Raw genomic sequence first — 27,077 nt, 5'->3', positions numbered from 1 at the left:
TTGAGCAGTATGAATCAGGATAAACATTTTTTGGCCCTAAGTATGGTCAACAAGACTCCAGGTTGTATATATGTTTATCTGCGTCCTCATTTCTCATCCATCTCTAAACTCCTATCCTCAATCCCTAGCCGTGGGGAAGGATGTTAGAGATGGAGTAATGTTTAGGAGTGCTCACTGATGGATTGAGAATGTCTACTTAAATCATTGGGTTTAGAACAAAATGTTAAAGTTTAACAATGTGGTAAACACATTCTAAGGTTTTTTTTTTCTTTTCTTTTTTTTTTTTTCTAAGACAGGGTCTCACTGTCGCCCGGGCTGGGGTGCACTGGCATGATCTTGGCACACTACGACCTCCACCTCCCAGGCTCAGGTGGTCTTCCTACCTCAGCTTCCTAAATAACTGGGACCACAGGCTTGCACCACCACACCCAGCTACTTTTTTTTTTTTTTTTTTTGGTTGGTTTTTTTGTAGAGACAGGGTTTTGCCATGTAGCCCAAGCGGTCATGAACTACCCGCCTCAGCCTCCCAAAGTGCTAGGATTACAGATGTGAGCCACTATGCCCGGCCATTGAAGTTTTTTTATCTTTATTGTCTAAGTGGTATCAATTTAGGTAAACTTACATAATCTAAAACTTACTTAGTCATATTTAGTCCAAATTTTACTTCAAGGAATTTCAGCATGTGCCCATTTTCTTTGTGTGGGACAAACATCTAGAAGAGAAAAACACCAGTTAAACAAAGAAATATTAGCTATGCTTACAAGCACATGCTTTCCCCAATACTAGAGACAGAAAACACAAGACTACAAAACAAAAATATGAATAAATAATATATGGTACGACTATGAAGCAAGGAGATTTACTGACATAAATCAATCCCATGACTTTATGTTGAAGCATAAACTACAGTGGGGTAGTGGGGTAGTAAGAACATTTCTTTTTTTCTTTTCTTTTTTTTTTTTTTTTTTTGAGACAGAGTTTCATTCTTGTTGCCCAGGCTGGAGTGCAATGGCATGATCTTGGCTCACCGCAACCTCTGCCTCCCAGGTTCAAGCGATTCTCCTGCCTCAGCCTCCTGAGTAGCTGGGATTACAGACGCGTACCACCACGCCCAGCTAATTTTTTGTATTTTTAGTAGAGATGGGGTTTCACCATGTTGGCTAACCTGGTCTCAAACTCCTAACCTCAGGTGATCAAGAACATTTCAACCTTATCCCACCAGGCTCAAGTAACTCACCCACTCTTCTAAACACTTTTCATTTGTCTCACTTTATTCCATATGGTGACATTTTTAACTTAATGAAAAATATGCATTCCCTTTTTCTTTTTAACTATATACAGAAAAGAATCAGAATCCTACTTTCTCACCCAATATGCTAGTTATGATTATTGTTTAACTCAAAATTATACTGTTTAAACTCTATTACTGTGCTATCTCATTATTCTCATTAAAATTTAGTCCAATATACTTCATTATTCATTTTGTTTTACTATATGAATCCCAGAGAGTTACTTACCTTCATTATAATATTCAATGTTATTGTCAGAGTACACACCAAGTAAAAATTAATCACTTTTATTATTTTAGCTACAAAACTTCCTTTCTTCACATTCAGCTGTGGAGGAAAAAGCATATGAACAAAGAAGTGAGGTGTTAAAAAATTAACAATTTAAAAAGTAATTATAAGAATGGCCGAGCACAGTGGCTCAAGCCTGTAATCTCAGCACTTTGGGAGGCCAAGGAGGGGGGATCACTTGAGGTCAGGAGTTTGACACCAGCCTGGCCAACATGGTGAAATCCAGTCTCTACTAAAAATACAAAAATTGGCTGGGTGTGGTGGCACATGCTTGTAATCCCAGCTACTTGGGAGGCTGAGGCAGGAGAATCACTTGAACCCAGGAGGCAGAGGTTGCAGTGAGCTGAGATGTACTCCAGCCTGGGCGACAGAGCGAGACTCCATCTCAAAAAAAAAAAATCAAAATAAGAACAATAAAAAGACAATTCTAATTACCTGAAGGCACTTAGCAAGCATTAAGGCTGCTACTAAACTTAGTAAAGGAGATACCAACAAAGCTGGATTCTCAAATTGCAGTAAATATCCCAGAAAGAGGGAAAATATGTAGATTTTATAAACTTCATAAACCTGTTGTGACAAAAATAAAATAAGTGAGAACAAGTTATATTTTATCACACATGTTTTCATTTGTTTTTAGATTTAACTATATTATACAGTAAATGCTCTACTATAATTTAGGAAAGTATTATGCAAATGTTCAGTCAATATTTTTAATGTTGGCCGGGCATGGTGGCTCACATCTGAAATCCCAGCAGTTTGGGAGGCCAAGGTGGGTGGATCACTTGAGGTCAGGAGTTCAAGACAAGTCTGGCTAACACTGTGAAACCCATCTCTATTAAAAACAAAAAATACTAGCTGGGCATGGTGGCGAGAGCCTGTAATCCCAGCTACTCGGGAGGCTGAGGCAAGAGAATCGCTTAACCCGGCAGGTGGAAGTTGCAGTGAGCCAAAATCGCACCACTGCACTCCAGCCTGGGTGACGGAGCAAGACTCTGTCTCAAAAAAAGAAAAACAGAAAAAGAAAAAAGAAAAATCAGACGGGCATGCGTCACACTACACGCACTTGTAGTCTCAGCTACTCAGGAGGCTGAGGTGGAAGGATCGCTTGAGCCTGGGAGGCAGAGGTTGCAGTGAGCCATGATTGAGCCACTGCACTCCAGCCTGGGTGACAGAGTGAGACTCTGCCTCCAAAAAAGTAAAAATAAATAAATAAAAATAAAATAAAAAACAAAAAGAAAAAAAATCAGTCAATAGCCAGAGCCACTTAAAAAAAAAAAAAAGATACCTCGGTCAGGTGCGGTGGCTCATGCCTGTAATTCCAACACTTTGGGAGGCTGAGGTGGGTGGATCACAAGGTCAGGAGTTCGACACCAGTTTGGCTAACATGGTGAAATCCCATCACTAATAAAAATACAAAAGCTAGCTGGGTGTGGTGGCAGTTGCCTGTAATCCCAGCTACTTGGGAGGCTAAGGCAGGAGAATCGCTTGAAGCCAGGAGGTGGAGGTTGCAGTGAGCTGAGATTGAGCCACTGCACTCTAGCCTGGACGACAGAGTGAGACTCCGTCTCAAAAAATACCAAAAAGATACCTCACTGTTACAAGTCAGAACAGTAGCTACCCTTGGGGGTTGAAGTAATGACTGGGAGAGAGAGCATGATGGAGACTTCTGGGTGTTGGTAATGATCTATTCCCTTTTTTAATGTTTTTAGAGGTGGGGTCTCACCATGTTGCTCAGGCTGGTCAAGTGATCCTCCCGCCTCAGCCCCCACCTCACACAGTTAATTTTTAAAATTTTTTTTGTACAGATAGGGTCTCACTGTGTTGCCTAGGCTGGATTTGAATTCCTGGGCTTAAGCAATCCTCCTGCCTTGGCCTCCTGAGTAGCTGGGACTACAGGCATGTGCCACCACACCTGGCTTGTGTTCTATTTTTGATCTGGGTTCTGGTTCTACAGAAGTGTGCCAGTTACCAAATAACTCTCTTAGCTCCAAACTCCCCTTTCTATCCTTTGCCTGGCAATGCTGGGCCTAGGACTCTGCAATCTACATTTCTGCTTTTCCTGTTGGTTCCCTATGAAGCTCTGCCAATAGGAAATGCTAGAGGGAAAGTGCAAGCCTGGAGGAGGAAGGAGCCTGCTCCTTCCTTGCTTCCTGATGGCTTGAGGGTCCTGTGATCTCACCTCAAGGATGCTTCTTCAACCCAACAGAGCAATTACTTCCTATGGAAGCACTAAATGCAGCTGCAGTTTTTCCAACACTTCAAGAACCAGCTTCATCACATCTTCCAGCCCAAGAAACCCAAGACCAGTCAGACACAGCCACATCCTCAGAGGCCTGGGTCCCAATTCTGAAGGGCCCTACTTTTGAGCAAAGCTGGTATTTCTGAGCTCAAAAGTCTGAGTATCAGCTCTGTGAGGTCCTGTTCTATATTTCTACGTTTTAATAATTTCATATTTTTCCCTAGCAGTTAATTGCTTTCTGCGTTGCGATCTCTATGAAAATTTCAGGCTCTTATTACCCTTTCATTTAGCAAGTTAATGACTTTATACTTGGTTAACAATTTATGTTAACTTCTCTTTGTCCAAATAACTTAAATGTTGTACGCATTGGGGTTCTGAACAATATGAGTGTATGGATGAAGAAAAGAGAGGTTTTAAGATACAATGCTATAAATACATTCATTCTCTGGATTTAAAATCATCATTTCAAAATGCCATAATACCTTATCATTTTGCTTCAGTGAAAAGATATCTAGCAGGAACAGAGATATTGCTTGAAGAAACAGGAGATAATGGCTATATTCCCACATCATCATAAATGTGTAAGTTGAAGCACTCATCAACAAGTAGCAAAACCTCTAGGGAAAACAAATGAAAGAAACTAAATATCAATAGATTTATTACGATAAAAGCCTATGAGACTGTTACCTCAAAGTTGCAGCTCTGTTACTCATTCAACTTTAAGCTATATAATTATTGAAACTTTGTTTTTAAACCACATAATTATTATTAAATCCTTACAAAAACAACAAGAGCTCACATAAGACACTTGAGAGAAATCAACCACTTGTCCTTCAATGTTCAACATCACATTGAGAATTTCAGGAAGACAAAGGGGAAGAAAAAGAAAATTCAATATAATTTTCTTTCATCCCAAAAGAAGTAAAGCAATAAATATAAGAAAGTGGTGGCGTTTACTAGACCTGGCTGGTGAGCTTTTGTTATTGTGGAAGCAACTCCTTTTGCTGTGAAAATAATATTTCACTTCCATGGTGCTTCAAGTTGTAATAATTTCCTAATTTTCCCTTTGTTCCCTCAGTCCCAGTGGTGGTAGCTGCTTTCTGTAGTTGTGATCTCTATGAAACTTTCAGGCTCTTATTACCCTTTCATTTAGCAAGTTAATGACTTTATACTTGGTTAACAATTTATGTTAACTTTTCTCTGTCCAAATAACTTAAATGTTGGTATTCATCATGGTTCAAACTTATTTTGTTAAGAACTTCATTTAAATAGTGTGTTTACATCTCAGCCTATTCCACAGCCCATGTCTTTGCTTTTTTCATTTCCTGTCAACAGAAGTGTTATTTTTCCCCAATGCCTGTACTGTCAGCCATATTAAACTTTCAGCTCTTTTCCTCTGCTAAATACTAAACACAAGGGATGTCACTGCCCTTGCCGAAAATCTGCCTAGGTCAATTCTGTCCTTCAAAATGTCATCTCACATGTGATCCCTTAGCAAGTTACCAAGTCTGTGACAAATCCCATAACATATTCAACAACAGCCTCTCCTTCTTCCATGGACCTGCTTTTAAACTCTGGATCCCTCCACTGGCTGTAGTGTCAAATGACCTTGTTCAGATAAGAACAGTGAAGAAGGACAATAAAGGTCAGTCAAGAAACCTAAGAACTGTGCTCTCTAAAACTAAGTCTTTCATACTCAGCTGACTATACCCAAGGATAAATTCCAGAGTCAGAAATACCTCAGCCTTCAGCAGATAAAATGATTTTCCAGCATCCTGAATTAGATTAAGACCAGAGAACCAAATGTAAGAAATGGCAAACCTCCACCTGTTGGGCAAATAACACCAACTGCAAAGCACAGAAGGGCTCTAACATAAGCTTCTGCTCTCCCTGTCACCATAGCTATGCGCAGGGCAAGGGTTCTGGAAGCCTTCTAATGTGGAACAACCAGAACTGTAATAACCAGACCTGACATCATCATCCCCAGAGAAACCAATTCCAGAAAGCAATGAAGGCTCAAATCTAGACCCAGCCTAATTAACTTACTGGGCATTTGGAGATTACTTCTGAGATTCTGGGGGAAAGCTACAACATACTAAAACAAATTGTTAATTCCAAGGGTTGACTCTCAAACTACTCTAAGAGCACACAGTAAAAATGTCTTAAAGAGAGAACTATGTATCAAACACAATTTGTAGAGTTAGCAAAGTTATTCCTTTCCCTGAGCATTTTCAAGGTTCTGTGCAGTCTTGCCTACCCCTGACCTTGCTTGCAGTGTCTCACAGGGCTTCACTTTCACTGTGCCTGTTAAGTGAACTTTTTACACATAGGATTTATGTGATACATCAAACAGGTTTCAATAATCAACCACAAATGTTTCTTAATGACTCCAGATAACTGCACAAAAGATTGAACTGAACTTGGCTATCCTGAGGCAACTGGGACGACGAAACTTAGCCTCAACAATGGGAAGCAAAATACAAAATATGTGATTTTTTAAAAGTACATGGGCTGGGCACGGTGACTCACACCTGTAATCCCAGTACTTTGGGAGGCCGAGGCAGGTGGATCACCTGAGGTCGGGAGTTCGAGACCAACCTGACCAACATGGAGAAACCCCGTCTCTACTAAAAATACAAAATTAGCTGAGCGTGGTGGAGCAGGCCAGTAATCCCAGCTACTTGGGAGGCTAAGGCAGGAGAATTGCTGGAACCAGGGAGGCAGAGGTTGTGTTGAGCCGAGATTGCACCACTGCACTCCAGCCTGGGCAACAAGAGCAAAACTCCATCTCAAAAAAAAAAAAAAAAAGAAAATACGTGTAAGCTGAGCACAGTGGCTCACACCAATAGTCTCAGCACTTTTGAGAGGTGAAGCCAGCTGGACTTCCTGGGTCGAGTGGGGACTTGGAGAACTTTTCTGTCTTACAAGAGGATTGTAAAACATACCAATCAGCACTCTGTAGTTGGACTGTAAAATGCACCAATCAGCACTCTGTAAAACCGCACCAATCAGTGCTCTGTAGCTAGCAAGTGGATTGTAAAATGCACCAATCAGTGCTCTGTAAAATGCATCATCAGTGCTCTGTAAAATGCACCAATCAGCGCTCTGTAAAATGCACCAATCAGCAGGATCCTAAAAGTAGCCAATCGCAGGGGGGATTGAAAAATGGGCACTCTGATAGGACAAAAACAGAACATGACAGGGGACAAATAAGGGAATAAAAGCTGGCCACCCCAGTCAGCAGTGGCAACCGGCTTGGGTCCCCTTCCATGCTGTGGAAGCTTTGTTCTTTCGCTCTTCACAATAAACCTTACTACCACTCACTCTTTGGGTCCGTGCCATCTTTAAAAGCTGTAACACTCACCCCGAGGGTCCGCAGCTTCATTCTTGAAGTCAGCGAGACCACGAACCCACTGGAAAGAACCAACTCCGGACACACTCTGTGAGGTCAAGGCAGGTGGATCACTTGAGGCCAGGAGTTCGAGACGAGCCTGGCCAACATGGTGAAACTCCGTCTCTACTAAAAATATAAAAACTAGCTGGGTGTGGTGATGTGCGTCTGTAGTCCCAGCTGCTAGGGGGGCTGATGCATGATAATTGCTTGAACCCAGGAGGCGGAGGTTGCAGTGAGCTGAGATTGTCCCACTGTACTCCAGCCTGAGCAACAGAGCAAGAGACTCCCCTTCTCAAAAAAAAAAAAAAAAAAAAAAAAATACATGTTGACATGTTGCTAAAATACTGCTCAGTGATGGCAAGGAGCAAAGTATTCACACATAATAACTCACATGGATGTCAAGGGCATTATTAGGCTGAGTGAAAAAAGCTAATCTTTTTTTTTTTTCCTTTTTTTTTGGAGACGGAGTCTTGCTCTGTCGCCTGGGCTGGAGTGCAGTGGCCAGATCTCAGCTCACTGCAAGCTCCGCCTCCCAGGTTTACGCCATTCTCCTGCCTCAGCCTCCCGAGTAGCTGGGACTACAGGCGCCCGCCACCTCACCCGGCTAGTTTTTTGTATTTTTTTAGTAGAGACGGGGTTTCACCGTGTTCGCCAGGATGGTCTCGATCTCCTGACCTCGTGATCTGCCCGTCTCGGCCTCCCAAAGTGCTGGGATTACAGGCTTGAGCCACTGCGCCTGGCCCTAAAAAAGCTAATCTTAAAAGGTTACATACTACATGATTTGATTCCATTTATATAACCTTTCAAGGTGACAAAACTATAGTGATAGAGAAGAGATCAGTGGTTGCCAGAGGTTTGGGTTAGGGGAAGGATGTGATTATTAACGTACACAAGAGTTTCTTAGTGGTGAGAGAAGAGTTCTATGTCTTGATTATGATGACAGTTACTCAAATGTATACATGTGATAACAACTAATATGACTATACACCCACTTTCCACAAAAGCAGTACATGTAAAACCTGGTAAAATGTGAAGAAAGTCAGTGCCTGAATTAACAGTATTATATCAATGTCAATTTCTTGACTTTGACAAGGTATCAAGGTCACACAAGATATTATTGGGCGAAGATGGGTGATGGGTCAAAAATGTAGTAAGCCTAGATCATGCCACTGCACTCCAGCCTGGGTGACAGAGTGAGTCCATGTCTCAAACAAACAAACAAAAAGGTAAATATAAAGAAACTTAGGCAGTTCATTTTGCTATACCAAACTCTTTTTTTTTTTTTTAGAGATGGAGTCTCACTCTGTTGCCCAGGTTGGAGTGCAGTGGCATGATCTCAGCTCACTGCAACCCCCACCTCTGGGTTCAAGCGATTCTCCCACCTCAGCCTCCCAACTAGCTGGGAGTATAGCTGTGCACCACCACACCCGGCTAATTTTTGTATTTTTAATAGAGACAGGTTTCGCCATGTTGGCCAGGCTGGTCTCGAACTCCTGACCTCAGGTGATCTGCCTGCCTCAGCCTCCCAAAGTGCTGGGTAATATTATAGGCGTAAGCCACCATACCCGGCCTATACTAAACTCTTTTACTTAACAATTGAAGCACTATTCTCTAAGAGACAGCTGTACAATCAAACAGGAAAATATTCAATCATAGACTCTCTGACTATTAAAGAAAATATACTCTTGGCCAGGCGCAGTGGCTCATAGCTATAGTCCCAGCACTTTGGGAGGCCAAGGCGGGCAGATCATTTGAGGTCAGGAGTTTGAGGCCAGCCTGGCCAACATAGTGAAACCCTGTCTCTATTAAAAATACAAAAATTAACTGGGCATGGTGCTGGGCACCTGTAATCCCAGCTACACAGGAGGCTAAGGCAGGAGAATCGCTTGAGCCTGGGAGGCAGAGGTTGCAGTGAGCAGAGATCACGCCATTACACTCCAGCCTGGGTGACAGATAGTAAGACTCTGTCTAAAAAAAAAAAAAAGAAAATATACTCTTGTGCAGAAAGATCTTTATACAAATACAACATAAAGGAAGATCACAAAGCTGAAATGTGTTCATGTTATTTTACACACAAAAAAGGAAATGCTACTTATAAAAATGAAATAATAAAGTTTGCTATGCTCAGGACATTTGTCACCACTGAAAGGAGAAAACAATAGTACATTTTTTCAGAGATTTTTATAAAAGACTCATAAGTACATCCTGTTTCCTGGACAACCAGGTTTAATAATCTCTGCTCTCTTTTTCTAGCCAGGAATTCTTAACCCCCAAAAAGAAGACTATCAAAGGACTGTTACAATTCAGTCAATTTCAATATAACTCGTTGCCTCTATAATCACTTTATGCATTTTAAATAATTATTCTTTTTCTTTCTGGAGACAGGGTCTCACTCTGTTGCCCAGGCTAGAAGGCAGTGGTGCAATCTCAGCTCACTGCAACCTCTGCCTCCCAGGTTCAAGCGATCCTCCCACCTCAGCCTCCCAGGTAGCTGGGATTACAGGTGTGTGCCATTACACCTGGTTAATTTTTGAATTTTTATTAGAGACGACGTTTCACCATGTTGGCCAGGCTGGTCACAAACTCCTGACCTCAAGTGATCCGCCCACCTCAGCCTCCCACAGTGCTGGGATTATAGGCATGAGCCTGGCCTAAAATCATTATCCTGAGACAGACTCTGCAGGCTTTTTCCAACTGCCAAAGGGGCTGTGGCAACAACAATAACAATAACAATGTAAGAATCTAAACTACCAGGGAAAGTCTCCTGAAATTTTTACCAACCTACCTATACCTCAGTCACAGAAAACATGAGAAGAAACAGAATATGCAGGGCTGCCATCCAAGTTAACACTGCTGTCATTTGTGGTCACTCTACATCTTGCTTAATATATCTTTAAATCATGGCGACTGAAGGCCATCAATGTTCCAGAAGTCCGAGAAGCGATAAAATAACAGTGGAACAGATTTTCAAAATAAGAGATTCTTCATATATTTGTCAAGTTAACTATATTAAAATAATAAAACATCTCCTTTCTCCTTGTTTACTGTTAATCAGATTACAGAGTAACAGTGTTGTAAGAAAACTACCTAACTATACCTTTTAATATGTAGTAACCAGGCTTTATTAAATATGATTTAATTCTTACTAGGACTAAAATGTATTTGCTATTATGTACCACATTTGCAATACATCAGAATTAGCTGCAATTGATAAAACAGATTTGTATCTTACCTCTCCATAAGTATTTAAGTTGCTTTTTAAATAGCCTGTAAGTGCAGCAATTTGGCATGCAAAATATGGTAGTGCCCAGTTTTCTCTTAAAGGAATGGAGTATTCAATTCTTGTTGTATCTACCCTAAAATAAACCACAGATGAACAGTAAATAAGACATTATATTTGTGTTACACTATACTTTTCAAAGTACTTAACACAAATCTCATTGTTCTCCATAACAATCCTGTGAGGCAGGCATAGCCAGATCCACCATTGTCTTTTTTTTTTTTTTTTTTGAGATGGAGTCTATCTCTGTTGCCCAGGCTGCAGTGCAGTGGCACGATCTTGGCTCACTGCAACCTCTGCCTCCAGGGTTCAAGTGAACCTCACCCTCCTGCGTAGCTGGGATTACAGGCGCGAATCACCACACCTGGCTAATTTTTATATTTTTAATAGAGACTGGGTTTCACCATGTTGTCTCAAACTCCTGACCTCAGGTGATCTACCTGCCTCAACCTCCCAAAGTGCTGGGATTACAGGCATGAGCCACCGCGCCCAGCTCAGATCCACCATTGTCTATACAGCATCTTTGAGCAAATTAATAGGGTCTCACCCCCGGCCCCCATTGCCCCCAAGAAGCTGCAGAGCTACTGTGCACTACTTGGTGAACAGATGGGCCTCTGTGAGAGATTGAAAGAGGCATGCCTTCTCTAGGCACACCCCATGCTAAGGTACACAGCTTGTTGCACAGAGTACTCCGGATTTCAGCCCCACCCTCCCTTCCCTTAACCAGATGGCTACCCTTCACTACAGTACAATCTGCACCATATAATTAGCAGCCTGGCAGATCCAAAGTTCCTTTTCCCCTTTACAAAAGGAGTATGAAGGTCAGAAATGTCAGGTAATTTAATCAAGGCCATCTAGCTAGTAGGTGGCATAATTGGGATTAAAATGCTCATCTTTTGATATCTAATTCAATAATCTTTTCAGTCAGCAGGTTCCCCAGAATTAATATCACAGTCTTTTATGTGATATACTTAGAGACTTGAAAATTCTCAGAATCAGAAATATAGGAATGTCAGGCCGGGGACGGTGGCTCATGCCTGTAATCCTAGCAATTTGGGAGGCTGAGGCAGGTGGATCACCTAAGCTCAGGAGTTCCAGACCAGCCTGGCCAACACAGTGAAAACCCGTCTTTATTAATAACACAAAAATTAGCCTGGTGTGGTGGTGCGTGCTTGTAGTACCAGCTACTTGTTAGGCTGAGGCAGAAGAATTGCTTGAACCCGGGAGGTGGAGGTTGTGGACAGCAGAGATCACGCCACTGTACTCCAGCCTGGGTGACACAGCAAGACTCCTCAATCAATTTTCATTGAGAGCTTGTTGTGTCCTGTGCATATCCTCATACCACAATACCTCATACCTCTCCAGCAATCATAGAATTTGGCTCTCTTACACTCAATAGCTATTTTCTACACAAAAATAAAGGTGCTATTGTTTTTTTGAAAATTGCTGCCTAACTTGCCTAAGTAATAATGATTAACATGCTTGCATGTTAACTTAGTTCTCTCAATGGCCAAGTGACACACTCCTGCATACTGGTATCAGAGTTGGTAATTATATTTCCAATTACACCAATCATGAACCACTGAATTGTTTGCAAATAATCAAAATTACAAATGTCACATCCTCACAGACCAAGAAGATAAAGTTGCAACAGCAATAAATCCAACCAGGCTCAGCATGTTATCACAGTCAAAAGAAACAAACACATACTTCAAAATGCCATGAAAACAAAGGAACAAAAACATTTTTGAGAAAGCAGTTTTCTCCTTCCATAATAGCAGCATATATAATAAATCCTAAAAATCATTTTTACTCATCTCTTTTCCTAGTCTCAGACCTCTAAGCACTAAGAACTTTTTTCCTATTCATAATAGCAGCATATATAATAAATCCTAAAAATCATTTTTACTCATCTCTTTTCCTAGTCTCAGACCTCTAAGTACTAATAACTTTTTTCCTATTCCCTCCCCAATTGCTGGAGTGCAGTGACACGATCATGGCTCACTGCAGCCTTGACCTCCCAGGCTCAGAGGATTGCCCCGCCTCAGTATCCCCAAGTAGCTGGGATTACAGGCACATGCCACCACGCCCACCTAATTTTTTGTATTTTTAGTAGAGCCAGCGTTATGACACGTTGCCCAGGCTGGTCTCAAACTTCTGGGTTCAAACAATCTGCCTGCCTTTGCTTCCCAAAGTGCTGGGATAACAGGTGTGAGCTACCATGCCCGGTAGCACAATGTACTTCCTTTTTCTTTTTCTTTTTTTCTTTTTTTTTTGAGACGGAGTCTTGCTCTGTCACCCAGACTGGAGTGCAATGGTGCAATCTCGGCTCACTACAATCTCTGCCTCCCAGGTTCAAGTGATTCTCCTGCCTCAGCCTCCTGAGTAGCTGGGACTACAGGTGCCCACCACCACGCCCGGCTAATTTTTTGTATTTTTAGTAGAGATGAGGTTTCACTATGACGGCCAGGCTGGTCTGGAACTCCTGACCTCATGATCCACCTGCCTTGGCCTCCCAAAGTGCTGGAATTACAGGCGTGAGCCACCGTACTTTCTTAAGTCATCTGCAGCCCTCTCTGTGATGCTTCAAAATAATATTTTGACCATTTTCTGTTTAGCACAATAGTTCAGTAGCTAAGCAAAACAAGACAAAAGAATTTCCTAGGAAGAAAGAGATAAAAACAGGGTAAAAAATAATTACACTTAAATATTTTTGTTCCTGTCAATATCTGTAATAATACTAATCACCATTATAAAAAATCAAGGATCTCCACTGCCCTATAATCCATTCAAGTATTTGTCCCTTATATAAATATTTTACAGGATCAAAACTCTTCAATGAATTTATATTCTACTTTTTAAACTTAAATGTATTCTGCATGTTTTCCTTTCTTCATACTTATTCTTTTTTGAAAAATATTTTATTGCAAAAGCAGTATACGTTTGTTAAAGAAATACTAGAAAACGTATACCAACAAAAAGAAGAAAAATCTTAAAACACCTATAATCTCACTCATTCAGAGGCTAACATTGTTAAATCTTCTGCCATAGCTTAGACAGTACAGTACGATGAGGAAAAGAAACACAAGGAATCAAGTTGCAAAGGAAAGTAAAACTGTCGGGTTTTTTTTTGCAGAAGATACTGTGTACATAGAAAACCCTAAAGAATCTTAAAAAGCCGGGCGCGGTGGTTCATGCCTGTAATTCCAGCATTTTGGGAGGCCGAGGTGGGCGGATCATGAGGTCAGGAGATCGAGACCATCCTGGCTAACACAGTGAAACCCCGTCTCTACTAAAAATACAAAAAATTAGCCGGGCACGGTGGCGGGCGCCTGTAGTCCCAGCTACTCCAGAGGCTGAGGCAGGAGAATGGCGTAAACCCGAAAGGCGGAGCTTGCAGTGAGCTGCGATCGCGCCACTACCCCAGCCCGGGCGACAGAGTGAGTCTCCGTCTCAAACAAACAAACAAACAAACAAAACTCAAAAAAATACCAAAACGAATAAATGAATTTAGTGAGGCTGTGGGCTACAAGGTTTCTATTTTTTTTTTTTTTTTTTTTTTTGAGATGGAGTCTCACTGTCACCCAGGCTGGAGTGTAATGGTGTGATCTCGGCTCACTGCCACCTCCGCCTCCCGGGTTCAAGCGATTCTCCTGCCTCAGCCTCCTGAGTAGCTGGGACTACAGGTATGTGATACCGCGCCTGGCTTATTTTTTTGTATTTTTAGTAGAGACGGGGTTTCACTGTGTTAGCCAGAATGGTCTCGATCTCCTGACCTTGTGATCCACCCGCCTCGGCCTCCCAAAATCCTGGGACTACAGGCGTGAGCCACCGTGCTCACCCTGTTTTTGCTGTTTTGAGATAGTTTCCCTCTTGTTGCCCAGGCTGGAGTCCAATGGTGCGATCTCGGCTCACTGCAACCTCTGCCTCCCAAGTTTAAGTGATTCTCCTGCCTCAGCCTTCCCAGCAGCTGGGATTACAGGCAGGCACCACTACAACCGGCGAATTTTGTATTTTTTGTAGAGACGGGGTTTCACCATGTTGGTCAGGCTGATCTCAAACTCCCTTAGGTGATCCACCCACCTTGGCCTCTCAAAGTGCTCGGATTACAAGCATGAGCCACCACACCCAGCCAGCTGTGGAATATAAGGTTAATAGACACAAATCAATTGTTTTTCTATAAACTATCAATGAACATTAAAATTAGTTTTTGTTTTGTTTTGTTTTGTTTTTTTTTGTTTTTGAGACGGAGTTTCGCTCTTATTGCCCAGGCTGGAGTGCAATGGCGTGATCTTGGCTCACCTCAACCTCTGCCTCCAGGTTCAAGCGAGTCTCCTGCCTCAGCCTCCTGAATAGTTGGCATTACAGGCATGCGCCACCACGCCCGGCTAATTTTGTATTTTTAGTAGAGACGGAGTTTCTCCATATGGGTCTGGCTGGTCTCAAACTCCCAAACTCTGGTGATCCGCCCACCTCGGCCTCCCAAAGTGTTGGGATTACAGGCATAAGCCACTGCGCCCAGCCTAAAATTACCATTAATAACAATATCAAAAAGATAAAATCTCTATGAATGAATCTTTAAAAAGATGGGTAAGATTTCTACACTAAAAACAAGAAAATTGGGCTGGGTGCAGTGGCTCACACCTGACACTTTGGGAGGCACAGACAGACGACTGCTTGGGCCCAGGAGTTCAAGACCAGCCTGGTCAACATGGCAAAATCCCATCTCTACCAAAAATATAAAAATTAGCCGGGTGTGGCTTCCATGGTCCCAGTTACATGGTAGAGTGAAGCAGGAAGATCGCTTGAACCCAGGTCAAGGCTGCAGTGAGCCAAGATTGTGCCACTGCACTCCCACTCCAGCCTGGGCGACAGAGAGAGACCCTGTCTCAAAAAAAGAAAAAAAGAAAAAGGAAGAAAACCCACAAAAATGCTGAGAGAAAGAAACCCTAAATAAATGAAGTGATATGTCAGATGTATCATGTTTTATATACCACAGAATGTAAGACTCAATATTGTTAACATGTCCATTCTCCCCAGTTGAATTGATGGATCCATGACATCTTCATCAAAATCTGAACAAGCTTTTAAAAAGGAAATTTAAAAGCTGGTGCTAAAATTTATATGGAAGTACTAAGGATCTACAATAGCCAAAATAATCTGGACAAAGAAGAACACATTTAGAGGCTTAAGCAATCTAATTTTGACTTATAAAAAAGCAACAGTTATCAATACAGTATGGTATTGGAATTAGAATATACAAATCAATAGGACAAAAAAGACCAGTCTAGAAATAAACCCACACATACACAGTTCATTTTTACTCGAAGTGCTAAGTCAAAACACTAGTAAAAAGAAAGTCTTTTTAAAAATCATGCTGTAACAACTAGACAACTATATGAAAAAGAAAATAATCTCAACTATTATCTCACATCGTACACAAAAATTAGTATGAAATAGATCATATACCTAAACCTAAAAACCGAAACCATAACATTTCTTGATGAAAACATAGGAAAACATTACAGTATATTTCCAGTGAAGAAAGATTTATTGAGGCTGGGCATGGTGGCTCACTCATGCCTGTAATCCCAGCACTTTGGGAGGCTGAAGTGAAAGGATCACTTGAGCCTAGGAGTTTGAGACCAGCCTAGGCAACATAATGAGACCACGCCTCTACAAAACATAGAAAAATTAGTAAGGCACAGTGGCATGTGCATGTAATCCCAGCTACTTGGAAGGCTGAGGTGACAGGGTCCATTGAGCCTGGGAGGTCAAGACTGCAGTGAGCCAAGACCACACCACTGCACTCCAGTCTGTCTCAAAAAAAAAAAGAAAAAGAAAAAGACAAAGAAAAAAAAAGAAAGATTTCTTGGACAGGATACTATAAGTACTAATCTTAAAAGAAACAGCAAGCCACAGCCTATGAAAAAATATTCACAATACACATATCAGACCAAAGACTGTTATCTACAATAATAAAGAACTCTGACAAATAAACAATTAAAAGATAAATCTAAGCTTTTTTTTTTTTTTTGAGACCGAGTCTCACTCTGTCACCCAGGCTGGAGTGCAGTGGCACAATCTCGGCTCACTGCAACCTCCGCCTCCCGGGTTCAAGCCATTCTCCTGCCTCAGCCTCCTGAGTAGCTGGGACTACAGGTGCGTGCCACCCTGTCCAGCTATTTTTTGTATTTTTAGTAGAGGGGGGGTTTCCCCATGTTGGTCAGGATGGTCTCCTAGATCTCTTAATCTCATGATCTTCCTGCTTCAGCCTCCCAAAGTGTGGGATTACAGGTGTGAGACCCTGCGCCTGGCAGTCTAAGCTTTTAAAATGGGCAAAATACTTAGACATTTCACAAAATACATGAATGACCAACAAACATATGAAAAGGTACCCAATATCATTAATCATCAGGGAAATACAAGAATATAGACCACATGGAACTCTCATACAATTTTGTAGAAAAATAGAATGGTACCATCACTTTAGAAAAGTTTGGCAGTATCTTAAAAGTTAAATATACACCTGCCATATGACCTAGCCATTCTACCCAAAAGAAATGAAAGCATATGTCCACACAAAACTGGAAACTACCCAAATGTCCATCAGTATCTGAATAAATGAATTATGATATATCCATACTATGTAATAGAACTTAGTGATAAAAAAGAATGAACTATTAATATAGCCAACATACATGAATACCAAAATAACACTGAGTAAAAAAAGCTGGAGCCCCACCACCAAAAAGTATGTGCTGTATGACTCCATTAATATATAATTCTAGAAAACACAATCTATAGAGACTGAAAGCAAATCATGCTGGGCATACTCACTCACGCCTGTAATCACAGCACTTTGGAAGGCTGAGGCGTGCGAATCGTTTGAGCCCAGGAGTTTGAGATCAGCCTGGGCAACATGGTGAAACCTTATCTCTACTAAAAATGCAAAAATCAGCTGGCCGTGGTGGTGCGCACCTGTAATCCCAGCTACTTGGGAGGCTGAGGCAGGAACTGCTTGAACCCAGGAGGCAGAGGCTGCAGCAAGCCGAGATCGTGCCACTGCACTCCAGCTTGGGCGACAGAGTGAGACTCAGTCTCAAAAAATAAAAAAAAGAAAGCAGACACAGGTTTCCTGGGGACAGCAGCATAGCAGTGGTGGTTGGGTAAGAAAAGAGGGAGGGATTAGAAAGGAAATTTTGGAGACTGGGCATAGTGGCTCATGCCTGTAATCCCAGCACTTTGGGAGGCTGAAGTGGGCAGATCACTTGAGGTCAGGAGTTTGAGACCAGCCTGGCCAACATGGTGAAACCCATCCTCTACTCAAAATATAAAAATTAGCCAGGCATGGTGGCACATGTCTATAACCCCAGCTACTCAGGAGGATGAGGCAGGAGAATTGCTGGAACCTGGGAGATGGAGGTTGCAGTGAGCCTAGACTGTGCCACTGTACTCCAGCCTGGGTGACAGAGTGAGATCCTGTCTCAAAAAAAAAAAAAAAGGAAACTTTGGGTAGTGATGGATATGTTCATTATATTGATTGTGTTGATGATTTTGTGGGTATATTTAAATGCCTAAATTGATCAAATTGGACACTTTAAGTATGTCTGGTTCATTCTATGTCAATTATACCTCAATAAAGCTGTTAAAAAGCATTAAAATACTTATTCACATACACATTCATAGAAGATAGGTTTGCATATATTTACACCCACACCCACATACAGATACACATATACATGCAAAAACAGGATCACATGTGACAGTCAAATGAAACAAAAGCTGCAAGGAAGTTAGCAGTGCCTAGAACCTAGTAAACATTCAGTATTATAGTAAATCTTAGCTCTTTCCTAATTCTCTAACAAACTTTTTTTTTTTTTCTTTTTTCTGAGACGGAGTCTCGCTCTGTCGCCCAGGCTGGAGTGCAGTGGCCGGATCTCAGCTCACTACAAGCTCTGTCTCCCGGGTTCATGCCATTCTCCTGCCTCAGCCTCCCGAGTAGCTGGGACTACAGGTGCCCGCCACCTTGCCCGGCTAGTTTTTTGTATTTTTCAGTAGAGACGGGGTTTCACTGTGTTAGCCAGGATGGTCTCGATCTCCTGACCTCGTGATCCGCCCGTCTCGGCCTCCCAAAGTGCTGGGATTACAGGCTTGAGCCACCACGCCCGGCCTCAAACTATTTTTTACTTAACAATATATTATGAACATCTTTCCAAGATATCCACGTCAATAAACATACTTCAAGAACATTTAATGACCATGACACACCATTGTGTAGATCTACTATAAATTTCCTATTGTTATACACTTTGTTTCCAACTTTGTCTATTACAAATAATTTTTTAAAACATGAACCAGGCCAGGCACAGTGACTATCGGAGGCCAAGGAGGTGGATCACTTGAGGCCAGGAGTCCAAGACCAGCCTGGCCAACATGACGAAACCCCATCTCTACTAAAAATACAAATATTCGCTGGCTGTAGTAGTGCACAACTGTAGTCCCAGCTACTCAAGAGGCTGAGGCACGAGAATCACTTGAATCCACTAGGCGGAGGCTGCAGTGAGCTGAGATTGCACCATTGCACTACAGCCTGGGTGATAGAGCAAGACTTGGTCAAAAACAAAAAAACAAAAAACATGAACCAGTATTTTTATACAGTAATTATTGATTTCATTGTTTAAGCTCATTAATCCATCTGAAATTTATCTTAGTATGTGTGCAATAAGCATTTATTTTCCAGATTTGGTTGTCCCAATATCTTTTAATGAACATCATGTCTTCTGTAGGGAATAGAGAAGTTCTTCAAAGTTTCTTAATCCATAAAGGGTTTATCATTCCCTGGTTAAATGTTTGTATGTGTATATTCCGAGGCTGATCCAACTTGTTCTGGTAGGTTGAGATAAGGCTAAATGAGTCCAGAATTAGGATGCTTGCCATTGCTTTTTTGGAAACCCCTCTGACCTCTTATCACTAACTTCCTCTTTTCTTTGTCCTCTTTCCCTTCTCCCTGTTTAGGAAAGTTCTGAATTATTAGCCAATAGAGTTAAGTTTAGAGTGTGAGGTCCCATCCCAGCCAATAGGAATGGGACACAGCTCTAGGGAGTTGCATCAGGATGTAAAGGCTATAAATGTCCTCGACTCCTTTGTTCAGCGTGCTCTCGTGGTTGGACTGCTGATGAGTGCACCCTTTCCGCAGAAAGTAAACTAGTCTTGCTGAGGGATCCTCCGTCTTGGTGTTGATTTCTTTGCAGTATCAAACTCCCATGCCCAACATCTTCTAAAGCAGCAGCCCCCAATGTTTTTGGCACCAGGGACTGGTTTTGTGGAAGATAATCCATGGATGTGGGGTGATACGGTTTGGCTATTTTCCCACCCAAATCTCATCTTGAATGTAGCTCCCACAGTTCCCAAGTGTTGTGAGAGGGAGTTGGTGGGAGGTAACTGAATCATGGGGGCAAGTCTTTCCCATGCTATTCTCATGATAGTGAATAAGTCTCACAAGATCTGATGGTTTTATAAAGAGGAGTTTCTCTGCATAAACTCTCTTCTCTTGTCTGCTACCATGTGAGATGTGCCTTTCACCTTCTGCCATGATTGTGAGGCCTCTCCAGCCACATGGAACTGAGTCCATTAAACCTTTTTCTTTTGTAAATTTCCCAGTCTTGGGTATTTCTTTACCAGCAGTGTGAAAACAGACTAATACAGGGGGGGCTGGGTGGGGATGGTTTGGGGATGAAATTGTTCCACCTCAGATCATCAGGCATTAGATTCTCATAAGGAGCACACAACCTAGATTCCTCACATGCGCAGTTCACAATAGGGTTCATGCTCCTATGAGAATATAATGCCTCTGCTGATCTGACAGGAGGCAGAGCTCAGGTGGTAATGCAAGCAATGGGGAGTGGCAGTAAATACAGATAAATCTTCAGTTGTCATCATCATCATTATCGTCATCATCATCGTTGTCACTGCTGCTGCTGCTGCTGCCACTCACCTCCTGCTGTGAGGCCAGGTTCCTAACAGGCCACTGATGGGTACTGTTCTGTGGCCTGTGAGTTGGGAATCCCTGTTCTAAAGATCACCTATTTTCATATAATATTATCCCTAAAACTTTTTTGAAAGTTAACTTTCTAAAAGACAAACAAGAAATTCACATATCATAAGGTAGGAGGTGGGGCAGAAGGACCCCAGCAACCACTCCATCAGCCCAGCACCAGGAAGCTGAACTCAGTAGTTCCCTTCCCAAAGGTTTACCTAACCATATATTAGTGCAGTCAAATCTTTAAAACTCTGCACCAGAAACACAAAGTAGGTGTCTGGAATACAGATGGGAGAATCCTTCTCCAGTGTCTGCTGCACAAACTGAGTAGAATCTCTGCCAGCCATTCCACCCACAAGTGACATCCTGGACAAGCCTCCCCTTTACCACCTCCCTCGACACCTATGCTACTCACTCTTTTCCCATCAAAATGCGTGGTGGGAGTAAGAACCAGAAGGCTAACAGCAGGAGGTAACAAAATCAAATAAGACCCACTTCTTTCCTGCAGTGGCAGAGTCCGGCACATTGTAGCACAAACTAACAGCTCAAAACAGTAATTAGATCAATTTTGGACTACACAGACCTGCTGATACATTCACAGAGATCTGCAACCTCTCTTTGAGTTTAATTTCATGTTTTCATTTTAATGATGTTTAGAAACATCACAGAATAAACACTATGCATCACATGGATGACCCCCATGGAACTCACTATTGCCAAAGGACTTCAGTGCTCACTTTTGTGTGGTGTTAACATCTAGTTGGCAATGCGGTACCACTTTAATTGGTTTGAGCTAATCAGAAAAAAATGACATAGTCTTAATAATAAATGATACATTGCCAAATAAAACAATCACCCAGGCACAGTGGCTCATGTCTGTAATCCCAACACTTTGGGAGGCTGAGATAGGCAGATTGCTTGAGCCCAGGAGTTCGAGACCAGCCTGGGCAACATGGCGAGACTCCACCTTTACTAAAAAACGCAGGGTGTGGTGGTGTATACCTGTCATCCCAGCTACTAGGGAAGCTGAGGTGGGAGGATTACCTGAGTCTAGGGAGGCTGATGCTGTAGTGAGCTTTGATCACATCACTGCACTTGAGCCTGGGTGATGGGAGTGAGACCCTGTCTCAAAAAACCCGAAACAACAGCAACAAAAAAACCAATGTTTTGATCACTATGGTAAAAAAAAAAAATTTGTTTGTAGTAGACTAAACAGAGCCAAAATCATAAGAACTGAGTCATTCACAGCACCCAGTTGTACAGGTGTGTCACAGTTGCAAGAACCTGCTAACCTTGACTCTAAAGAGAAGAAAGAAGAGAAACAAACGAACCTGTTGCTGCACTGGTATCACATTTACACTGAGGGTGGGCAATTTGGTTTCAGTAAAATATCACTTTTACATAAATTAGTATTTTCAAGTAATATCTTATTGGTTATTATTTTATTGGTAAATTGGTTTCAATTTTATAGTGCATTTAAGTATAAAGAGCTTTACCTAGTTTATGTTTTATATTTAGGTAGCCTTATAATTCAAATTACTTAAGTCAACACATGAATCCATGAGAATAACTTAAGTTTTAAATATTTATAACTAAAGTTTGAGAAACATGGAGTTAGATGACATATGTCTAAGTTTGGCATGTCAATGTATAATATGTGAAAGCTGAAAACCACCTATACAATGTCAATACAATGGCTGCACATTCCCTTGTACTAATGTATTACAATTTACCTACCCATTCTCCTCTGATTTTTTGATTATTACAAATGACTATATTACTATTATAAATTATAATTGTATTGTTTTTTAAATTATTACAAACAGGCTGGGCACAGTGGCTCATGCCTGTAATGCCAGCACTTTGGGAGGCCAAGGCAGGTGGATCACCCAAGGTCAGGAGTTCGACATCAGCCTGGCCAACATGGTGAAACCCTGTCTCTACTAAAAATACAAAAATTAGCTGGGCATGGTGGTGGGTGCCTGTAATCCCAGCTACTCAGGAGACTGAAGCAGGAGAATGACTTGAACCCAGGAGGCGGACATTGCAGTGAGCCGAGATTGCGCCCCTGCACTTTAGCCTGGGCAACAGAGCCAGACTGCATCTAAGAAAAAAAAAAAAATGGCCAGGCACGGTGGCTCACACCTGTAATCCCAGCACTTTGGGACACTGAGACAGGCAGATCACCTGAGGTCTGGAGTTCAAGACCAGCCTGACCAACATGGAGGAACTCTGTCTCTACTAAAAACACAAAATTAGGTGGGCGTGGTGGTGCATGCCTGTAGTCCCAGCTACTCAGAAGGCTGAGGCAGGAGAATCACTTGAACCTGGGAGGCTGAGGTTGCGGTGAGCTGAGATCGCGTCACTGCACTCTAGCCTGGGAAACAAGAGTGAAATTCCATCTCAAAAAAAAAAAAAAAATGTTACAAACAGTAATACAATACATAAATCGAAGTAACAAACTCTTTCCCTCCTTTTCAATTACTTCCTTGGAATAAAACAGAATTCCTGGGAGAAACTGCTCCCTAAAATTGAAAAAACGTATACCTCTACCAGCAGCCTGAGTATACCAACATCATCGCACCAGAATCAGTATCATGTGTTCCATTATTGTCTGCCAATTATATCTATATATACACTATACATATACCTATATATGATATATGTTATATAAGATATATATCTATATATCATATCAATTATATCTATATATCATATATACATATGACATGTACATTTCCTTGCACCTTATTCCTTTATTGTTACCGTTGTACAACTGTACAGTGTTACAACGTACAGTTGCTTTTTTGCCAAAGATTAAATACAGACTTTTAATCAAATATATTTTCAGTGCTCCTCAAATATAAAGATGTTCCCCCTGAAAGTGAAACCCAGGTATGTATTTGTATATGAGAAGATCATCTACATTTCCACATTGCTTGCATGTGGAGCCTGGACTCTGTTAGTCCATGTTGGTGGCAAGTCTTCAAAGGGAGTCATTCTCCTCTGATTTTTCCCCCGCTCTACTATCTGTACAATGCCGTTTCCTGAAATCTCTTTAAATTTTCTAGTATACCTACACCTTTTAGTTTGAACAAACAGGAACTATTTTATAACCCTGCTTTCCCCTTCCAGTGTTAATGAACAAGTAACATAAAATGCCATTAAGAACACGAATAATCATAATATAATGGAATGACTTTAGTATCTTTTTATACTTTTCTAAGAAGTCATACATAAATATAAGCTATAAAGCTGATGAATAAAGAGACAGCATATTCTTTCATGCCATTAAAATGTATTTTGCAGTATAAGATACATACCAATAAAATATAAACAAAAAGCAAACAAACACATTTTTTAAAACTTAGCTATTAAGAACATTTCAATTGTCAAAAGACACATTTCAGTAGAATATACCAGGTCAATTTCTCTATTTAACTTCTACTCCAGCAATACAGCATACATCAGTGACATCAAATAAGGCAGTCAGACTTCTGTTTATTTCTTACAATTCTCACTAAGATCTGTAAAGAGAGTCTTATTCTTTTGTTGCATAAGAGAGTCTTACTCTTTAAGACCATTATGTTTACATGAGAAAGTATCTTTTCCTCTTCAAAGATGAAGACAGATGTAGGGATTAAATGAAATTAATAGCAAGGTTAATTGAATGTGGTAGCCAGCCTCCAAGACAATCCCAATGATTCCTGCCTCCTGGTATTAATACCCTGTGTTGTCACCTCCCACACTGTACCAGGGGTCTGCGTGACTGACAAAATATGGCATAGTGATGTTATATCATTTCTAAGATGACGTTATAACAGATACCTGGCTTCCATTGTGGCACACTCTCATACTCTCTTGGATTATTCACTGTAAGGGAGACCAGCTGCCAAGTTTCATGCTGCCCTATGGAGAGGCCCATATGTAAGAAATTAAGGCCTCCCTGGCCAAAAGCCAGTACGGTACTGGGCCTCTGGTAAATGGCCACGAGTGAGCTTGGAAGCAGATGCTTCAGCCCAGCCAGGCCTTCAGACCACACAGTACAAGCCAACATCATAACCGAAATCTCATGAGAGACCCTGAGCTAGAACCACCGACCTAAACCTCTTAGGATTCCTGACCCACAGAAATAGGTGAGATGTTTGTTGTTTTAAGCTGTTAAATTTCGGGTGATCTGTTATGCAGCAATAACTAATACATCACACAATCAAAACAGCAATCCTTTTATTTTTATTTATTTTGAAACAGACTCTCACTCTGTCACCCTGGCTGGAGTGCAGTGGCGTGGTCTCAGCTCACTGCAGCCTCCGCCTCTCAAGTTAAAGCATTTCTCCTGCCTCAGACTCCCGAGTAGCTGGGACTACAACCACCCGCCACCACATCTGGCTAATTTTTGTATTTTTAGTGGAGATGGGGTTTCACCTTGTTGGCAAGGCTGGTCTTGAACTCCCAGCCTCAAGTGATCCATCCGCCTCAACCTCCCTAAGTGCTGGGATTACAGGCATGAGCCACTGCACCCAGCCAAGAAAGCAATCCTTTTTAAAAGTCTGTATTATTTTATTTTATTTTTTATTTTTTAATTATTTATTTTTCTTGAGACAGAGTCTTGCTCTGTCACCCAGGTTGGAGCGCAGTGGCATGACCTCGGCTCACTGCAAGCTCCGCCTCCCAGGTTCACGCTATTCTCCTGCCTCAGCCTCCCGAGTAGCTGGGACTACAGGTGCCCACCACTACGCCTGGCTAATTTTTTGTATTTTTGGTAGAGATGGGGTTTCACCGTGTTAGCCAGGATGGTCTTGATCTCCTGACCTTGTGATCCACCTGTCTCGGCCTCCCAAAGTGCTGGGATTACAGGCGTGAGCCACTGCGCCCGGCTAGAAAATCTGTATTTTAAATAATACAATAATCATTTGTATTCAATACCACTTCATTCATTCATTTAGTTTTGAGACAGGGTCTCTCTCTGTCACACAGGCTGAAGTGTAGTGGCACAGTCAATAGCTCACTGCAGCCTCAGGCTTAAGTGATCCTACTGCCTCAGCTTCCCAAGTAGCTGGGATTGCAGGCAAACACCACCAAGCCTGGCTATTTTTTTTTAAGTGGAGATGATGAGGTCTCACTATGTTGCCCAGACCGGTCTCAAACTTCAGGTCTCATGTGATCCTCCTACCTGGGCCTCCCAAAGTGCTAGAATTATAGATGTGAGCCACTGCACCTGGCCTCACTTCACTTTAAAATACAAGAATTGGCCAGGCAGAGTGGCTCACATCTGTAATCCCAGCACTTTGGGAGGCTGAGGCGGGTGGATCACTTGAGGTCAGGAGTTCAAGACCAGCCTGGCCAACACGGCGAAACCCCATCTCTACTAAAAATACAAAAATTAGCTGGGTGTGGTGGCGGGCACCTGTAATCCCAGCTACTCAGGAGGCTGAGACAGGAGAGTCACTTGAACCTGGGGAGCACAGGTTGCAGTAAGCCGAGATCGTGCCACTGCACTCCAGCCTGGGCGACAAGAGCAAGAATCTATCTCAAAACATAACTAAATAAAATAAAATAAAAGACTTTTGGTGGGGCATGGTGGCTCATGCCTGTAATCTCAGCACTTTGGGAGGCCAAGGCGGGCGGATCACCTGAGGTCAGGAGTTTGAGACCAGCCTGGGAAACATGGTGAAACCGTGACTTTACCAAAAAAATATAAAAATTAGTCAGGCATTAGCTGGGCACTGTGGCTCACAGCTGTAATCCAGCACTTTGGGAGGCCAAGGTGGCGGATCAGTCGAGGTCAGAAGTTCAAGAACAGCCTGGCCAATATGGTGAAACCCCATCTCTACCAAAAATACAAAAAAATTAGCCGGGTATTGTGGTATGTGCCTGTAATCCCAGCTACTTAGAAGGCTGAGGCAGGAGAATTGCTTGAACCTGGGAGGCGGAGGTTGCAGTGAGCCGAGATGGCGCCACTGCACTCCAGCCTGGGCAACAGACTCTATCTCAAAAAAAAAAAAAAAAATTAGCCAGGCATGGTGGCATGTGCCCATAGTCCCAGCTACTGGGGAGGCTGAAGTGGGAGAATCACTGCATCCATAAGCCAGAGGGTGCAGTGAGCCGCGATCGTGCCATTGCACTCCAAGCCTGAGCAACAGAATGAGACTCTGTCTCAAAATAAAAGTAAAAAAATGAATAAAATATAGACTCTGTCTCAAAATAAAAGTAAAAAAAAAAAAATAATAAAGGCCGGGCGCGGTGGCTCAAGCCTGTAATCCCAGTACTTTGGGAGGCCGAGACGGGCGGATCACGAGGTCAGGAGATCGAGACCATCCTGACTAACACGGTGAAACCCCATCTCTACTAAAAAAAAACACAAAAAACTAGCCAGGCGAGGTGGTGGCGCCTGTAGTCCCAGCTACTCGGGAGGCTGAGGCAGGAGAATGGCGTAAACCCGGAAGGCGGAGATTGCAGTGAGCTGAGATGCGGCCACTGCACTCCAACCTGGGCGACAGAGCGAGACTCCGTCTCAAAAAAATAAAATAAAATAAAATAAATTA

The 27,077-nt window shown here is 42.1% G+C and overlaps 1 protein-coding gene across 4 annotated transcripts in view; it reads right to left on the bottom strand.

Moving 5' to 3' along the window:
• DPY19L4 (dpy-19 like 4) overlaps nt 1-27,077 on the bottom strand; it is a 74,577-nt gene that overhangs the window by 22,364 nt on the left and 25,136 nt on the right. For 3 of the 4 annotated variants that reach the window (XM_023222871.2, XM_023222867.3, XM_023222870.3), the window contains 5 exons: nt 10,443-10,566; nt 4,299-4,433; nt 2,013-2,144; nt 1,518-1,616; nt 639-712 (listed from right to left, as the gene is read on the bottom strand). In XM_023222871.2, coding sequence (XP_023078639.1) covers nt 639-712; nt 1,518-1,616; nt 2,013-2,144; nt 4,299-4,433; nt 10,443-10,566 — 564 coding nt within the window. The remainder of the gene's footprint in view (nt 1-638; nt 713-1,517; nt 1,617-2,012; nt 2,145-4,298; nt 4,434-10,442; nt 10,567-27,077) is intronic. The other variant, XM_023222868.3, reaches the window with a different exon arrangement.

Source organism: Piliocolobus tephrosceles, chromosome 7, assembly GCF_002776525.5.
Source record: "Piliocolobus tephrosceles isolate RC106 chromosome 7, ASM277652v3, whole genome shotgun sequence".
Classification (NCBI taxonomy): domain Eukaryota; kingdom Metazoa; phylum Chordata; class Mammalia; order Primates; family Cercopithecidae; genus Piliocolobus; species Piliocolobus tephrosceles.
This window is presented reverse-complemented; position numbering and strand designations above follow the sequence as displayed.